This window comes from Phaseolus vulgaris, chromosome 5 (assembly GCF_051622355.1).
Source record: "Phaseolus vulgaris cultivar YP4 chromosome 5, ASM5162235v1, whole genome shotgun sequence".
NCBI lineage: Eukaryota > Viridiplantae > Streptophyta > Magnoliopsida > Fabales > Fabaceae > Phaseolus > Phaseolus vulgaris.
This window is the reverse complement of record NC_143502.1, coordinates 40,923,207-40,937,627: the sequence shown is the minus strand read 5'-3', so window position 1 is coordinate 40,937,627 and position 14,421 is coordinate 40,923,207. Positions and strand designations below refer to the sequence as shown.

At 33.9% G+C, this 14,421-nt stretch overlaps 1 protein-coding gene across 1 annotated transcript; it reads left to right on the top strand.

Moving 5' to 3' along the window:
* The first annotated feature begins 6,587 nt into the window (after positions 1-6,587).
* LOC137817757 (uncharacterized) lies at positions 6,588-14,404 on the top strand. Its single transcript, XM_090301979.1, has 6 exons — positions 6,588-7,046; positions 7,160-7,604; positions 7,723-8,082; positions 8,162-8,340; positions 8,461-11,430; positions 11,625-14,404. The coding sequence occupies exons 1-6, from the start codon at positions 6,939-6,941 to the stop codon at positions 14,235-14,237; spliced, it is 6,675 nt and encodes a 2,224-aa protein (XP_090158105.1). The 5' UTR covers positions 6,588-6,938; the 3' UTR covers positions 14,238-14,404.
* Positions 14,405-14,421: the final 17 nt, after the last annotated feature.

Here is a 14,421-nt window from a genome sequence, read left to right as displayed (position 1 = left end):
GTTATTAATAAAATTTTATAAAATAATAAAATAATTTTTAAATTAGTATCTAAATTAGTTACCAAGGTTTTAATTGCTAATATTTTAGATTCTAAATTAGTAATAGAAACTAATTTAGAATATAAGTAATTAGTAGATAAAACTTTAGTAGCTAATGGTTAAATATTAATTTAGAAACTACTTTAAATATCAATAATTTTTTTAGGTTTATAAAATGGTTTCCAATTTAGTCAATATATTACTAATTATTTTGGTCTTTAAAATTGATTTTTATTTGATAATTTTTTATAGTGTTATATGTGAATTGTTATTTGTTTATAAATATTTATGTTGATTGACTTACTCTTATTTTCATTATTGGTGATGACTCTAATGATCCTTTAAATGAATTAGTTAAAGAACAAATGACATGATAGATGAAAATGAATAAAATTGAAAATATGAATTTAAAAAAAGAAGTTGCATGGAAAGAGTTTCTTTGATGACAAAACAGTTTTGCTTGCCAAATGTCAAACCACAAAGTAATATGATTTCAAGTAGCATCATTTTGTGACTTATTATTCAGAATTAATCAAGTTACTAACATTATATTTATTGTCTAAATGTCATTTTCATAAAAAAGTTAGAATTTGTCTGTGAACTTCGCAATACTATCACATTCATGTCATGTCATTTCAGAAAGAAAATGAGATCAAATTTACTTTTTATTTATTTATTTATTTACAACTTGTTTTTGCAAATCGATTGAACAATTGCATTCCAATCAATACATTTTTTTCTTGCAAAATGTTTGGAAAAACAAAACAATTCAATTGCCACTGATAGAGGAAAAAAACTACATATGTGGCACATATTCCATCTTGTGTGTGTATTTGTAAAATTTTATAAACCCTAAAATTTTATAAACATGAATTTATCACATGTAAGGATTAGGTCAAATTTGAATTCAAACAAGTATAGAAAGACTGAATTGGATTTGTTCAAGTTTAATTTGAAGGTGTTTGAAGTGTTTTTGAGTTTGGAAAAAAATTAAGGGGTGCAGGAAGAAACACTCTCTACACTCTGTTCTTTAGCTTAAGTTAATGGCTAATAATTTAGGTAATGATTTTATGTTTTAAATATCAAAATCCAATTTCTCAATTTATTTAATTATTATTTTTCTTAAATAAAAATGGTATTTAAGTTTGTTGAATATTGACCCAATTTAATGTGTCATCAATCGGATTGATTTTTTTTTGGATTTAATAAAAAAATACATAAATTCAGTCTAATCCAAATTAAAGTATTTTTAATGAAATTAAATAATATATTTATTTTTAATTTAATTCAACTTTGAATTGAGTATCCTAAAATCCTAATCCCTAAAGTTAACTTTAATAATCAGATTAAATTGACTTGACTCACTGTGTTTAAATATTTTTTAAAAAATGGGAGAGAAATTAGAAAAAAAAATCCATAAAAAATATATAAAAAAAAGTGAAGATTATAACCTGAAAGTACGTGCATGTATACTTTAAAGATCATCAAACAAATCAAACAAATGTAAAAACACACAAAGGAGAAATGCTTAATTAAAACAATTCTGTAGGATAATATATATATATATATATATATATATATATATATATATATATATATATATATATATATTGGGGCAGCTATACAAAAATTCAGATTATCTATATAATTATATTCCCGTAACTTAAAATTTCTTATATAAGATAAAAAAAAGTAGTTTATAAACAAGTTCCTTCTTTAACATTGATTTCTTTTAAGAATAAAATTGTAATAGAAGAAAACACATTTTTTTTAAGAAAAAGAATAAAAAAAAAACTTGTATCTCTGCTATAATATGAAGGTTTTAAAATGAAGGAAAAATATAAAGTTTTATACGTACATTAAATTGTTATTATTAATTTAGATGCTCTATTCATTTATTAGAAAACTAAATTATTTATTTTCTTCCCTTAATGTTCTTACTTTTTCCATACGATCAACAGGAAGAACTTTCCATGTGGCAATTTATTTGTATCATTAAAAGCATACCCCAATAAATGATTTTTACTTTATCTTATTCTATTTTGATTCAGTAGTTATTTGTCGAAATTGATTTTAGGTTTCGAATTGATTGAGTTAAATTAATGTTAAAGAGTTTTTTGTGTTGACTAAAAAAATACATTAAATATTTTTATTAATTTAAATTTATACTAAAAATATTCAAATTAACTCTTAGTTTTTACCCAATTAAATTATATTTACAAATAATTTTGATCACGATTTTGTTTTTAAAAAACACTTCGACTTTTAAGCAATGTGAGACTATATTAGACGTAGCGAAACAAATCTCCAGTGGAGGTATAAGAAGAACGGATTGCATCACTTGGGTCAATTACCGAGGTATTATTCGTTTTGAAAGTCGGTGTTCCGTCACAGTTTTGTACTTAAAAGGTGCCTATGTAGGTTGGAGGAGGAAGAAGTATATAAACTGTTATTGACTATATTGGGTGTACCAGACAAACCTCCTAGTCAAAGTCTAAAGAAAACGGATTTCCTGTAACTGAGGGGCTTGGGACACTATTCCCAAGTCAAGTCTGAAAGATAGCACTGCTAGGAACACAATTGATTTATCATGATGATTTTTTATAATAAATAAACTTTTCTTTAATAAGGAGTTGATATATTGACACTGTTTCATATTTTAATAAATTAATATTTTTTTTTATTTTTTTTTATTTTTTAATTTAAAATATTATTATGTTATTATAAGTGTTTGTTAAGTGTATGTTGTGGTGGTGTTAACGGTGTTTAAGAAACTTTTCTCCAAATTATGTCCACAAACAAATGAAGCAAGAAATTAATATTTATTATGGAAATGTCATTTTCACTAAAAAGCAACCAATTGTATGTAATTAAATATCCAATTAAAGAGGCCGGCTATGGGACATTACACCACTAATATATAAACAATACAATCATTATCATTATTTTTTGACTTTCATAAAATCATTTTCCTTTGATTCGATCAACAAACACATCACAAATAATACACACTAAGTTAGTGTAGTGATCATGTCTAAATATTTATTTAACCATTAATATTTTTTTTTATCATATTATATCACTTATTGTATTTAGACTAAATTATAACGTTTTATTCTATTTATATTTTTTTTTATATATTTAAAGTGCTTTAAAATTATATTTGTATTGACTTAAACTTACTCTATTTAAAAGGATTAAACATAATTTTTTATGTGATTTTTTTTTCCTAATTCAAACTTTATATCTATTTGTAATAAGAAAACTATTAAAATAAATATTTTTTTTTATAATAAACGAATTTTTAAAATATTATTAAATAAAATAAAATATACAAAATAAATGTTGACCTTTACATTTATTTATTTATTTTCTTACTTTCATTACATGTCAAACAACTTCTTGGTTTTAACCAATCATTTTTAATGTTCACTAGGTCTCGAAGTTTTTAAAAAAGTTTAATTATTGACAAAGAACTATATATCATATGATATGTGATAAGATTCAAGCCAAATTACTATCTACTTGAATTTCCATTATTTCATACTTTGCTTCAAACAAAATAAAGAAGAAGAAAATTTTGAAAGTGGGAATAAAATAACATATATGTATATGTTTTCTTTTCGTTTTTAAACAAACATGTATTTCTTCTATATTCTCGAGACTTAGGAAAAATCACAAGAGTCAAATTTAATTTTATAACGTAAAAGTATTAATAAAGAAAATTATTAAATAAAAAGTATTTTTATAAGTCAAAATAATTAGTTACTATTTGACTAAATAACATATATATGTATATGTTTTCTTTTCGTTTTTAAACAAACATGTATTTCTTCTATATTATCGAGACTTAGGAAAAATCACAAGAGTCAAATTTAATTTTATAACGTAAAAGTACTAATAAAGAAAATTATTAAATAAAAAGTATTTTTATAAGTCAAAATAATTAGTTACTATTTGACTAAATTAGATACATTTTATAAACTTAAAAAAATTATTTATATTTAAAATAATTTTTGTTGTTAATAAAAATTTACAAAATAGTTTCTAAATTAATATGTATCAACGTTTTAGATACTACCTACTTTATATTATAAAGAATATAAAGTAGTTAGTATCTAGAACCTTAATAGTTAATTTAGATACCAACCTAAAAGTTATTTTATAATTTTAAAAATTACTTTAGATATAGTCTCTAGTATCTAATATAATCAATATAGTTATTTTTTTAATTTAATTTTAGTTGCTATCTAGTGATTTTTTTTTTAATGATTGATCATACTTATGGAACAAATATATAAAAAAATATGTTATATATTGATAATATAAAACAAGAAGTTACGTATAATCCATTTATAACTAAAATGATATTAAGAATATTGACTTTTATATTAATTAGCTTAAATTTCATATTCTTATTAAAAGTATAAAAAAGTGATTAGTAATCTATTAAACTCACGTACATTAACGACAAATTAGTTAATAATAAAATCATTTTTAAACAATCTACTAAGTAATGGGAAAAGATGATTGTGAAACAATGAAAAAATTCTCGAATATTCCTTATTATTTTCTTCTTTTGTAACAAAGATAAGCTAATTATTTTAACACAACATGTTAGGGTAAACGAAGATTGTCTTGAATTTTGCAAATGGTTCTGATTAGTTCTGGGAATTTTTTTGCATAAATACTCTTCAAATCTCTTAATAACTTCAGTCAACCTGCATTTGAATTCTTTAGTTAAATATAACATAACATACGACATCAAACATAATACAAACCAATTAACTAAGTAAATTGTTTCAAAAATATCATAAAATTTAAACATGGTATATTCCAGAATTTAAGAATCACTTTTCAATTGAATTGGTCGCAGCCAAAATCTTATCCTTCAAGATAATTCCCAATTACAAGCATATACCAAAAACTTTGAAGTTATAAAAACAGCAAGTTAATTTAACCAATAGCACTTAATTATTGGTTAATTCTTCATACAATATGCATTAAATGACGTGCAACTTTTGAAGTCACACTTTTTTTCTATGAGAATCAATGATTGAACATGAATTATGTTTCTAAAAAACAAAATAAATTTCTTTTTAAATGTTTGATGCAGCACTGGTTTTTTTATATTTGCAACTTCTGGTTTTTTTATAACGACAATTAATCTACTGTGAGCTTTGGAAATTCCGTTGTAAATTATGATCAGATTAATAATTAAGAAGCAGATTGAGATTATTATTCGAATCTGGAAAAGAATAAGCATGTTATGATGTTGTGTTTGTGCTGCATAAAAGAAGATTAAGATACAGCAAAGTTATAGTTATTATCTATGACAAGAGTGAGGTAAAATTGTGAGTATCATCACGGATTTCAAAGGGAATATTTGCATCAGCAAATGCAATGTTGAGATGTGTTTGAGAGAAAGTGAAACTCTCGTAGTTATCGAGACCGACTCAACAACAGTATCAACTTGTCGTTACTCTTAGGACTTTTGAATCATTCTTTTATATATTACTGCAATGCAATGACCTCACTTCAACTCATTCTAACCAGCAAAATAGTATCAAACTCAACTTCAAATACTTCTTCATTTTTCCTCACATGCCATTTGGCATCATGCACTAGAAAAAAACTTTATGTGTTCCATAGTCACTCAGGTAACTGTAATAACTACTTTTCTTCTCTTCAATCTTTGTTATAACCCTTTTTCTTTTCACTCATCATGGCCATGCATTGTCATATCAGCATCTCAACATGTCTCCTCTTTTGTCTGAGAGTCTGTGTGATATTTTCCTACAACTTGCATCTGTGTTGCATGTGTTGTTCACTTCAAGTTTACCAGTTTATGCTTACAGTGACATTGCAGTCACAGCAAGAGCTGCATGCAATAATGGTCCAAGCTGACTGAGAAGTCCTCCTCAAGATTCACAAGAAAGTGGTTCTGTAAGGTATCTGTCGGTTAACTTCTCTCAAAACATAGCTGCAATTTCTTAATATCAAATAGCAAATAAAACTGTGAATTTGGCAACTTCCTTCCCTTGAGGAAGCAAAGCAAAACACCTTGTTGATTTGTTTAGAAAAGAATTGTTTTCTGTTTCAAATCATTTTTAAAAAAAAAATTGTACTTTGGTTGCGTTTCTTAGCTGTTCCAACTATTTCCTTTCAAGGGTGATTAATCTGGACATTTTTATGCCATTTATAATGTATCACCACAACTCTCAACTATTTAACATTGAACAATTGGAATGAGTTAGAGCTTCATATTTAACACTCAAAAGTCAGTTTCTGATTCTTTATGATCGTACGCTAAGTCCTGACTACCCTTTTGAGTCCACAAATTCCTACCTCTTAACACTATAAGAAGAGAAAGCTTTTGAGCAGTGATCATGATTCATGACATTTACTTTTGTGTTCTGTGGGATTGGAGAATGATGTATGTATATGGATTAAAACTAAAGCAAGTGAAGTTGAAGACAAAGTTGTCAATTGATCTCACAACTTTCAAGATTGCAGGTTTTGAATTCAGAGATGGATCCAGAAAAATCAGTAGAGGATCAATTCTCCAAGCTACATCCTTCCTTGCCAGTCAACACCAAAATTGGAATAGTGGGTGGTGGTCCAAGTGGCTTATCAGCTGCTTATGCACTGGTCAGGCTTGGATATAATAATGTCACTGTCTTAGAGAAACATCATTCAGTTGGGGGCATGTGTGAGTCAGTAGAAATTGAAGGTATCCTATATCCAATACCACTCTCTAGTTGATCCAAGTGACTGTGAATTTTAATTATGTGTTCTACACAGGAAGAGTTTATGATCTAGGTGGCCAAGTTCTGGCTGCAAGCAGTGCTCCAGTCATCTTTCACTTGGCAAAAGAGACAGGTTCTCCACTAGAAGAAATGGACTCCCACAAGCTTGCAGTTATTGACAGTTCCTCAGGACAATACCAAGATATCAAAGTAGCTGATGATTATGTGTCTGTCATGTCACTTACATTAGCAATCCAAGTTAGTCTACTGCTTTTCTTTCATAGACACATAGAAAGTTTCTCAGCTCCTACGACTTGAAAATTGAAACTTGTAAATTTGAATGATGTTAATTCTACTGGTGCCACTAACAGGAAAAGGTGAAGCATTCTGGTCGTTTAGGGGTTCATGCTGTCAGTGAAGTTGCTTCAGACTTAGCTCCAGAATATGTTGAGCAACATGGACTTAAATCTGTCCCTAAATCTGTGGCTTATGGTTACACTGCTTCAGGATATGGGTTTATTCAAGATATGCCTTATGCCTACATTCATGAATTTACCAGAACTTCCATGGCTGGAAAAATTCGACGATTTAAAGGTGGATATACGAGTCTTTGGCAGAGGATTGCTGAATCACTTCCTATAAAACTTCACTGTAACACTGAGGTGTTCACAATCAAGAGGAACTCTGACAGTGTCACCGTTAATGTCAAGTGCTCAAGTGAAATTGAAACTATGGAATTTGATAAGATCATAATCTCGGGCAATTTTCCACTAAAATATGGAAGAACTTATAGATCAGTGCCTTCAACTAGCTTAGGTATGTACATTTCGCACTGTTTCATATTTATATATTTTTTTGTTTGAGTTTAATTAGAATACTGTTAATAAAAAGTCTTTATACCATATGTCAAAATCAAACCCTTTTCTTGTGGCAGAGTGTGAATCAGAAGTAATGGATGTAAGTGAACTTGAAAAGGATTTGTTCAGCAAAGTTGAAACAAATGACTACTACACAACTGTTTTAAAGATAAAGGGAATGGAACAAATGCCTGTTGGATTTTACTATTTTAGAGAATATATGGAAGATCCCAGCACAATTGGAAATCCAGTTGCCATGCAGAAGTTTTATGCAGACAGTGATATATTCCTGTTCTGGTCCTATGGCAACTCTGCTGATATTAAGGGACCAACTGTCACTGAGCTTGCAATCAAATCAGTAAAGTCAATGGGGGGAGAAGTTGAGAATTTCATTCTTCAACGTCGTTTTAAGTATTTTCCTCACGTCAGCAGCCAAGGTATTTTTTTTTCAGTAGTTTTCAAAATTGAGTTTCCTCTTTCAAGCATGAATTCTAAACTTTGAAGTTTGGAGTGCAGATATGAGAAACGGATTCTATGAAAAGTTGGAGTCAGAGCTTCAAGGTTCAAGGAATACTTATTATGTTGGTGGGCTTATGGCCTTTGAGCTTACAGAGAGAAACTCATCTTATGCCATGGCTTTGATCTGCAAGAAATTTGCAAATAGCAGTGATTTGCCAGTGTTTCCTTACACTAAGGTAATTTAGCAATTATTACGAGTCACTCACTGATTTGAATAATCTAGACTTTACATACTTTGATTATTTATGTTTTTTAAATAGAGCTGCATGCACTTACTAGAAGTGTGTCTTTTGCAGAGTTTGTTTCCCTTGCAAAGTGAGTTCCAGAAAAAGGAGCCTAAAGAACTAGGTGAATTGCCCGGAGTGCAATTTCCCAATTTGCCAACTTTGAATAGCTATTTGAAGCATTGGGGAACTCATACAGTGACTCAAAACAGAACTCTTTACACTTGGATAAATGAAGGAGGAACAGTGGGTGGCAAGAGGACATATGGAGAACAACACTTGAATGCTTCATGTATTGCACATAAGCTCTTAACGAGTGAAAAGACAGTGATCAAGCCTGGTGACAGGGTTCTCCTAGTCTATGTTCCTGGTCTAGATTTCATTGATGCCTTCTTTGGATGTCTAAGAGCTAAAGTTTTACCAGTCCCAGTTCTTCCCCCGGACCCCATGCAAAGAGGTGGACAAGCACTTCTAAAAATTGAGAACATTGCCAAGTCATGTGGCATAGTGGCGATTTTATCAACAGTGGCTTATCATTCAGCAGTACGTGCAGGTCAGCTGAAAAGTTTGATCTCATTAACTGGAAAAATTGGGAAATCCGCAGCTCAGTGGCCTAAACTTCCTTGGCTGCACACTGATTCTTGGGTCAATAATAACTCAAGAAATTTGGCTTTGGAAGATGTAGATGATCAATGTGAATCCAAGCCTAGTGATATATGTTTCTTGCAGTTTACCTCAGGTTCAACTGGTGATGCTAAAGGAGTCATGATTACTCATGGAGGGCTCATTCACAATGTGAAGTTGATGAAAAGTGTATACAAGAGCACCTCAAGGACAATGCTAGTGAGTTGGCTTCCTCAGTATCATGACATGGGGCTGATTGGAGGACTTTTTACGGCTCTTGTTAGTGGTGGATCTGCTGTGCTTTTCTCACCGATTACATTTATTAAGAAACCACTCTTATGGCTTGAAACCATGAGCAAGTATCAAGCAACTCACAGTGCTGGCCCCAACTTTGCTTTTGAGTTGGTGGTTCGAAGGTTAGAATCTGAAAAGGACAAGCTTCAGAATTTAAACCTCTCATCCATGGTTTTTCTCATGGTTGCCGCTGAGCCAGTGAGACTGAAGACCATGAAAAGGTTTCTTGATTTAACTGCTTCTTTTGGCTTATCTCAGAAGGTGATGGCTCCAGGATATGGCTTAGCAGAAAATTGTGTGTTTGTCAGTTGTGCATTTGGTGAAGGGTGTCCTATTCTTGTTGACTGGCAGGGAAGAGTTTCTTGTGGATATATTCACCCTGGTGATGCAGATATTGACATTAGAATAGTTGATCCAGAGAATTGTGAAGAGCTTCGAGAAGATGGAAAGGAAGGAGAAATATGGATTAGTAGTCCAAGTGCTGGAATAGGATACTGGGGAAAGGAAGAACTGAGTCAGAAAACTTTTAGAAATGAGCTTCAGAACCATCCTGGACGAAACTACACAAGAACTGGAGACTTGGGAAGAATAATTGATGGGAAGCTATTCATCACCGGGAGAATCAAGGATCTTATCATTGTGGCTGGAAGAAACATCTACTCAGCAGATGTTGAGAAAACAGTGGAGACTTCATCTGAATTTCTTCGTCCAGGGTGTTGTGCAGTCATTGGTGTCCCTGAGGAGGTTTTATCAGCAAAGGGGATTACCCTGCCAGATGGATCTGACCAAGTTGGCTTGGTTGTGGTTGCTGAAGTGAGGGATGGTAAAGCGGTGAGCAAAGATGTGATTGAGCATATTCAGACTCGTGTGGCAGAAGAACATGGAGTCAGTGTTGCTTCTGTCAAGTTGATCAAGCCAAGAACCATCAGCAAAACAACCTCAGGAAAAATCAAGAGATTTGAATGTCTCAAACAGTTTGCAGATGAAACACTGAATTTGGTGCCTCAACCTATTCCGACAAGGAAATCACTGTTAAGATCGTTTACTACAGGAACATGCACAGAAGGAAGAACACCCCGGGCCCACCTGGTGAGAAGTAGTAATCCTCTACCAATTCCAAAAAGTAACAAGGAAATTGTGGAACACTTGAAAAGGCTTATTTCTGAGCACTCAGGAATCCCAATCAAAGATATCTCAGTCGCAGAGAACATGTCAGCCTATGGAATTGATTCAATTGGAGTGGTTAAAGCAACTCAAAAACTCTCAGATTTCCTGGGTGTGCCAGTTGCAGCTATAGATGTCTTCACTGCATCATGCATTCAAGAATTGGCTAACTTCTCCGAGAATCTTATGTTAAAGTCTCAAAGCAATTCATCCCATGCTCCACTTGCTGACATTGACACTACTGAAATGGTTGTGGATGTGTCCAAGTCTCGCCAATGGGGTATCCGTTTACTCCAACTCCTAGCACTTCTTTATATTTCCATCATGCTGTTTTCTCCTGCTTATCTATCCATCACTGCTTTTCAAAGTTTCATACCAAATGCCAGTGAATCGGTATATGGAATGCCTTGGTCAAACTATTTGCTTTCCTTGACTTTGGCACCCCTTTCTTGGATCCTTTGCATGGTTTCTACTTGCATTTGCATTTCACTTTTGGGAAATTCTTTCTTGAGGCCAAACTATGCCCTGACACCCGAAATATCCATCTATTCAATGGATTTTGTCAAGTGGTGGGCGCTCTATAAAACTCAGGAAATTTCATCGAAAGTTTTGGCAACCCACCTCAGAGGAACAGTGTTTCTGAAATACTGGTTTGAGATGCTTGGTGCAAGAATTGGATCCTCAGTTTTACTGGACACAGTTGATATCACAGACCCGTCTCTGGTTTCAATTGGAGATGAAGTTGCCATTGCTGAAGGGGTTTTGGTTCAAAGTCATGAGGTGAAGAATGGAATTCTAAGTCTCCTCCCTATTAGGATAGGTAGAAATTCTTCAATTGGGCCTTATTCTACTATTCAAAAAGGAAGTGTGATTAAAGAAGGATCTGAAGTAGAACCCCTGCAAAAGGTTGAAGGAGGCCAACATGTCCCCAAGCCTTCTAAGCTTAATAACGTTAAAGAGGTCAGTACATGCAAATTGCTGAAATAACTGAAATTCCATTGATTCTTCTATTGCTACAGTTCTAGTAGCATTGTCATTCTTTATTATTCAAAACTTCATCATTTCATATAATTGCTATCTCATATATCTAAACTAAGAACCTGTAGTACTTTAAGCCTGAACTAATAACTAAGGTTTTTTTCTTTTTATTTCAGAATGCAGTGTTGCTTGTTACAACCAGCAAAACTCAGTCTAATGCCATGTACCATTTCTTGGGGATCTATCTTACTGGCTTTCTCAGCTCCCTTGCTGCAGCCATTGCTTACATTCTGTACACATGGTTCTTCCGGATACCTGCATCATTCCAACACTTTTCATTTCTTTGTATATGTGGGGCATTCCATTGGATCCCATTTACCATTGTTGCATATGCCACCATGTTTTCTGATATCCCATCAAATCCCATTGTCTTTACCATTTCATTTACCTGCGCCTACTTGCTCCATGGTCTCATACTCACCTCTCTCACCTGCGCCTTGACCCGTTTGCTAAAATTCAGTCAAAACCAAACCCATTTTAAAACCTGGCTTAGAAATCGATTGACCATTTCCTGCCACCAAAGATTTGCCAAGCTTCTCTCAGGAACAGAAGCCTTCTGCATATATTTACGCCTTTTGGGTGCAAAAATTGGCAAGCACTGTTCGATCAGAGCCATCAACCCAGTTTCAAACCCCGAGTTAATGTCAATAGGTGATGGAGTCCATCTTGGTGATTTTAGCAAGATAATCACTGGTTTCCACTATTCAAACGGATATGCTTGTGGAAAAATAGAGGTTCAGGATAATTCAGTTGTGGGGAGTCAAAGCCTAGTCCTCCCAGGTTCTGTTGTAGAAAAGAATGTCATTCTGGGTGCTCTTTCAGTTGCTCCAATGAACTCTATACTCCATGAGGGTAGCGTGTATATTGGATCCCAAACCCGAGTTGCAACCAGGAACTCTTCAAACTCTTTAGATGAACGGATAGAGGAGATGGACATGGAATACAAGAAAGTAGTCGCAAATATGGCTGCAAATTTAGCTGTAACAACTATCAATGTCAAAGCAAGATACTTCCACCGCATTGGTGTTAGTGGAAAGGGGCACTTGAAAATCTATGACAAACTTGAGGGCATTCCACTGCACAAGGTTTTTCAGCCTGGTAAAAGCTACCCCGTCATGGTAAGACACAGTAATAGCTTGAGTGCTGATGATGATGCTAGGATCGATGCACGTGGTGCATCTTTGAGGATTCTTTCTGATGCACCCGATTCTAACCATGTTCCCCTCATTGACCTGACACTGAAAACTGGCAATGCGTTTTATGCTCGCACTCTTGCTGATTTTGCAAGCTGGCTTGTGTGTGGCCTCGCTGCGAGAGAGGAACTTGTCAAGCGTACCCCACATGTTCGTGAAGCAGTGTGGAATTCACTTCGACATGCTCACTCATATGCTGAACTGCATTACTACTCAAACTATTGCAGGCTCATGCGCTGCACCGATGGACAAGAAATGTACGTGAAGTTCAAGCTAAGGCCTATTGACAGAAGCATTGGTGAGGACGCAGGTAAGGTTAAACCAACTGGGATTCTTCCACCGGAAACAGGAGCAATTCCAAGGGATGAAAACGATACACGTCCCTTACTTTTCCTTGCTCAAGACTTTCAACGGCGCGTGAGTTCCCCTGGTGGAGTTCGCTATGTCTTCCAAGTGCAACTTCGAGCAGTGCCAGAAGATGAAGCCGCACGTGACATTGCACTCGACTGCACCAAACCATGGAATGAAACTGAGTTCCCATGCATTGATGTTGGAGAGATAAACATCACTGAGAATCTCTCTAGGGAAGAATCAGACAAGCTTGAATTCAACCCCTATATCAAAAGCCATGAGTTGGATGTGATCCCCGCCACTTCCAACACCCAGAGTGCCTCAATCGATCATGGCCGTTCATTGATCTACGAGATTTGCCAGCACGTGCGTAATGGACAGCCGCTCCCACACTCTTGGAGAAACCTCGTAGAGCAATCCAACGTTAAGGTAGACTTGTCCTGCTGTCCTATCGCAGCATCAATAGCAACACCAAAGCCCAAAAAGGAGACGAAATTGGTGACAACCTTAACCTTGACAAGAACCTGGTACCAGACATTCTCCGCGGTTTTCACTCAACCGTTGCTACAAACAGTTTTGCCTTACACGGTGGTGGGTTTGTCTGTTTTTGCCCCTCTGAACTTTGTAGTGAATATGAAGAACGCTGAGAAACTCTCAGTGCAATGGCTGTTTCCTCTGTTTTGGATTCTCTCGGGTGTTATGGGTGCACTGGCATGTGTTGTGGCGAAATGGGTTCTGGTGGGAAGGAAGAGAGAGGGTGAGATGGTGCCCTTGTGGAGCAAAAGGGTGATGATGGATAGCACGTGGCAAGCCATTAGAACAGTGGTTGGGGAGTACTTCATGGAGATAGCAAGTGGGTCGTTTTTGTTCGTGATGTGGATGAGGTTGATGGGTTCAGAGGTGGACATGGATGGTGATGCTTACGTAGACAGCATGGGAGCTTTGTTGAACCCTGAAATGGTGAAGATTGAGAGAGGTGGTTGTGTGGGAAGAGAAGCATTGGTATTTGGACACATATATGAAGGTGATGAAGGTGGAATGGTGAAGTTTGGTGGAATCAAAATTGGTGAAGATGGGTTTGTGGGAAGTAGAGCTGTGATCATGCCTGGTGTTCATGTGGAGAATGAAGCCAATCTTTCTGCACTTTCTCTTGCCATGAAAGGAGAAATAGTTAGGTCAAGATAAATTATATCATCTATGTTTTTTTTACTATATAGTGCTCTCATCCCATCATTATTCATGTTAGATCAAGGTAGTAATTATCTTGAAACTTCTAATGATGTGAGATATAGATGAACTCTTATCAAAGGTTTATTATAAATAAAGATCAAATTTAAAAAAATAACGGTGGAAATATGGAGGAAATATA

Coding starts and splice junctions, on each gene's coding strand:
- LOC137817757 (XM_090301979.1), top strand. CDS start 6,939: ATGGACTCCCACAAGCTTGCAGTTATTGACAGTTCCTCAGGACAATAC. Junction 7,605..7,722: donor AGTGCCTTCAACTAGCTTAG/GTATGTACATTT, acceptor TTCTTGTGGCAG/AGTGTGAATCAGAAGTAATG. Junction 8,083..8,161: donor TCCTCACGTCAGCAGCCAAG/GTATTTTTTTTT, acceptor TTTGGAGTGCAG/ATATGAGAAACGGATTCTAT.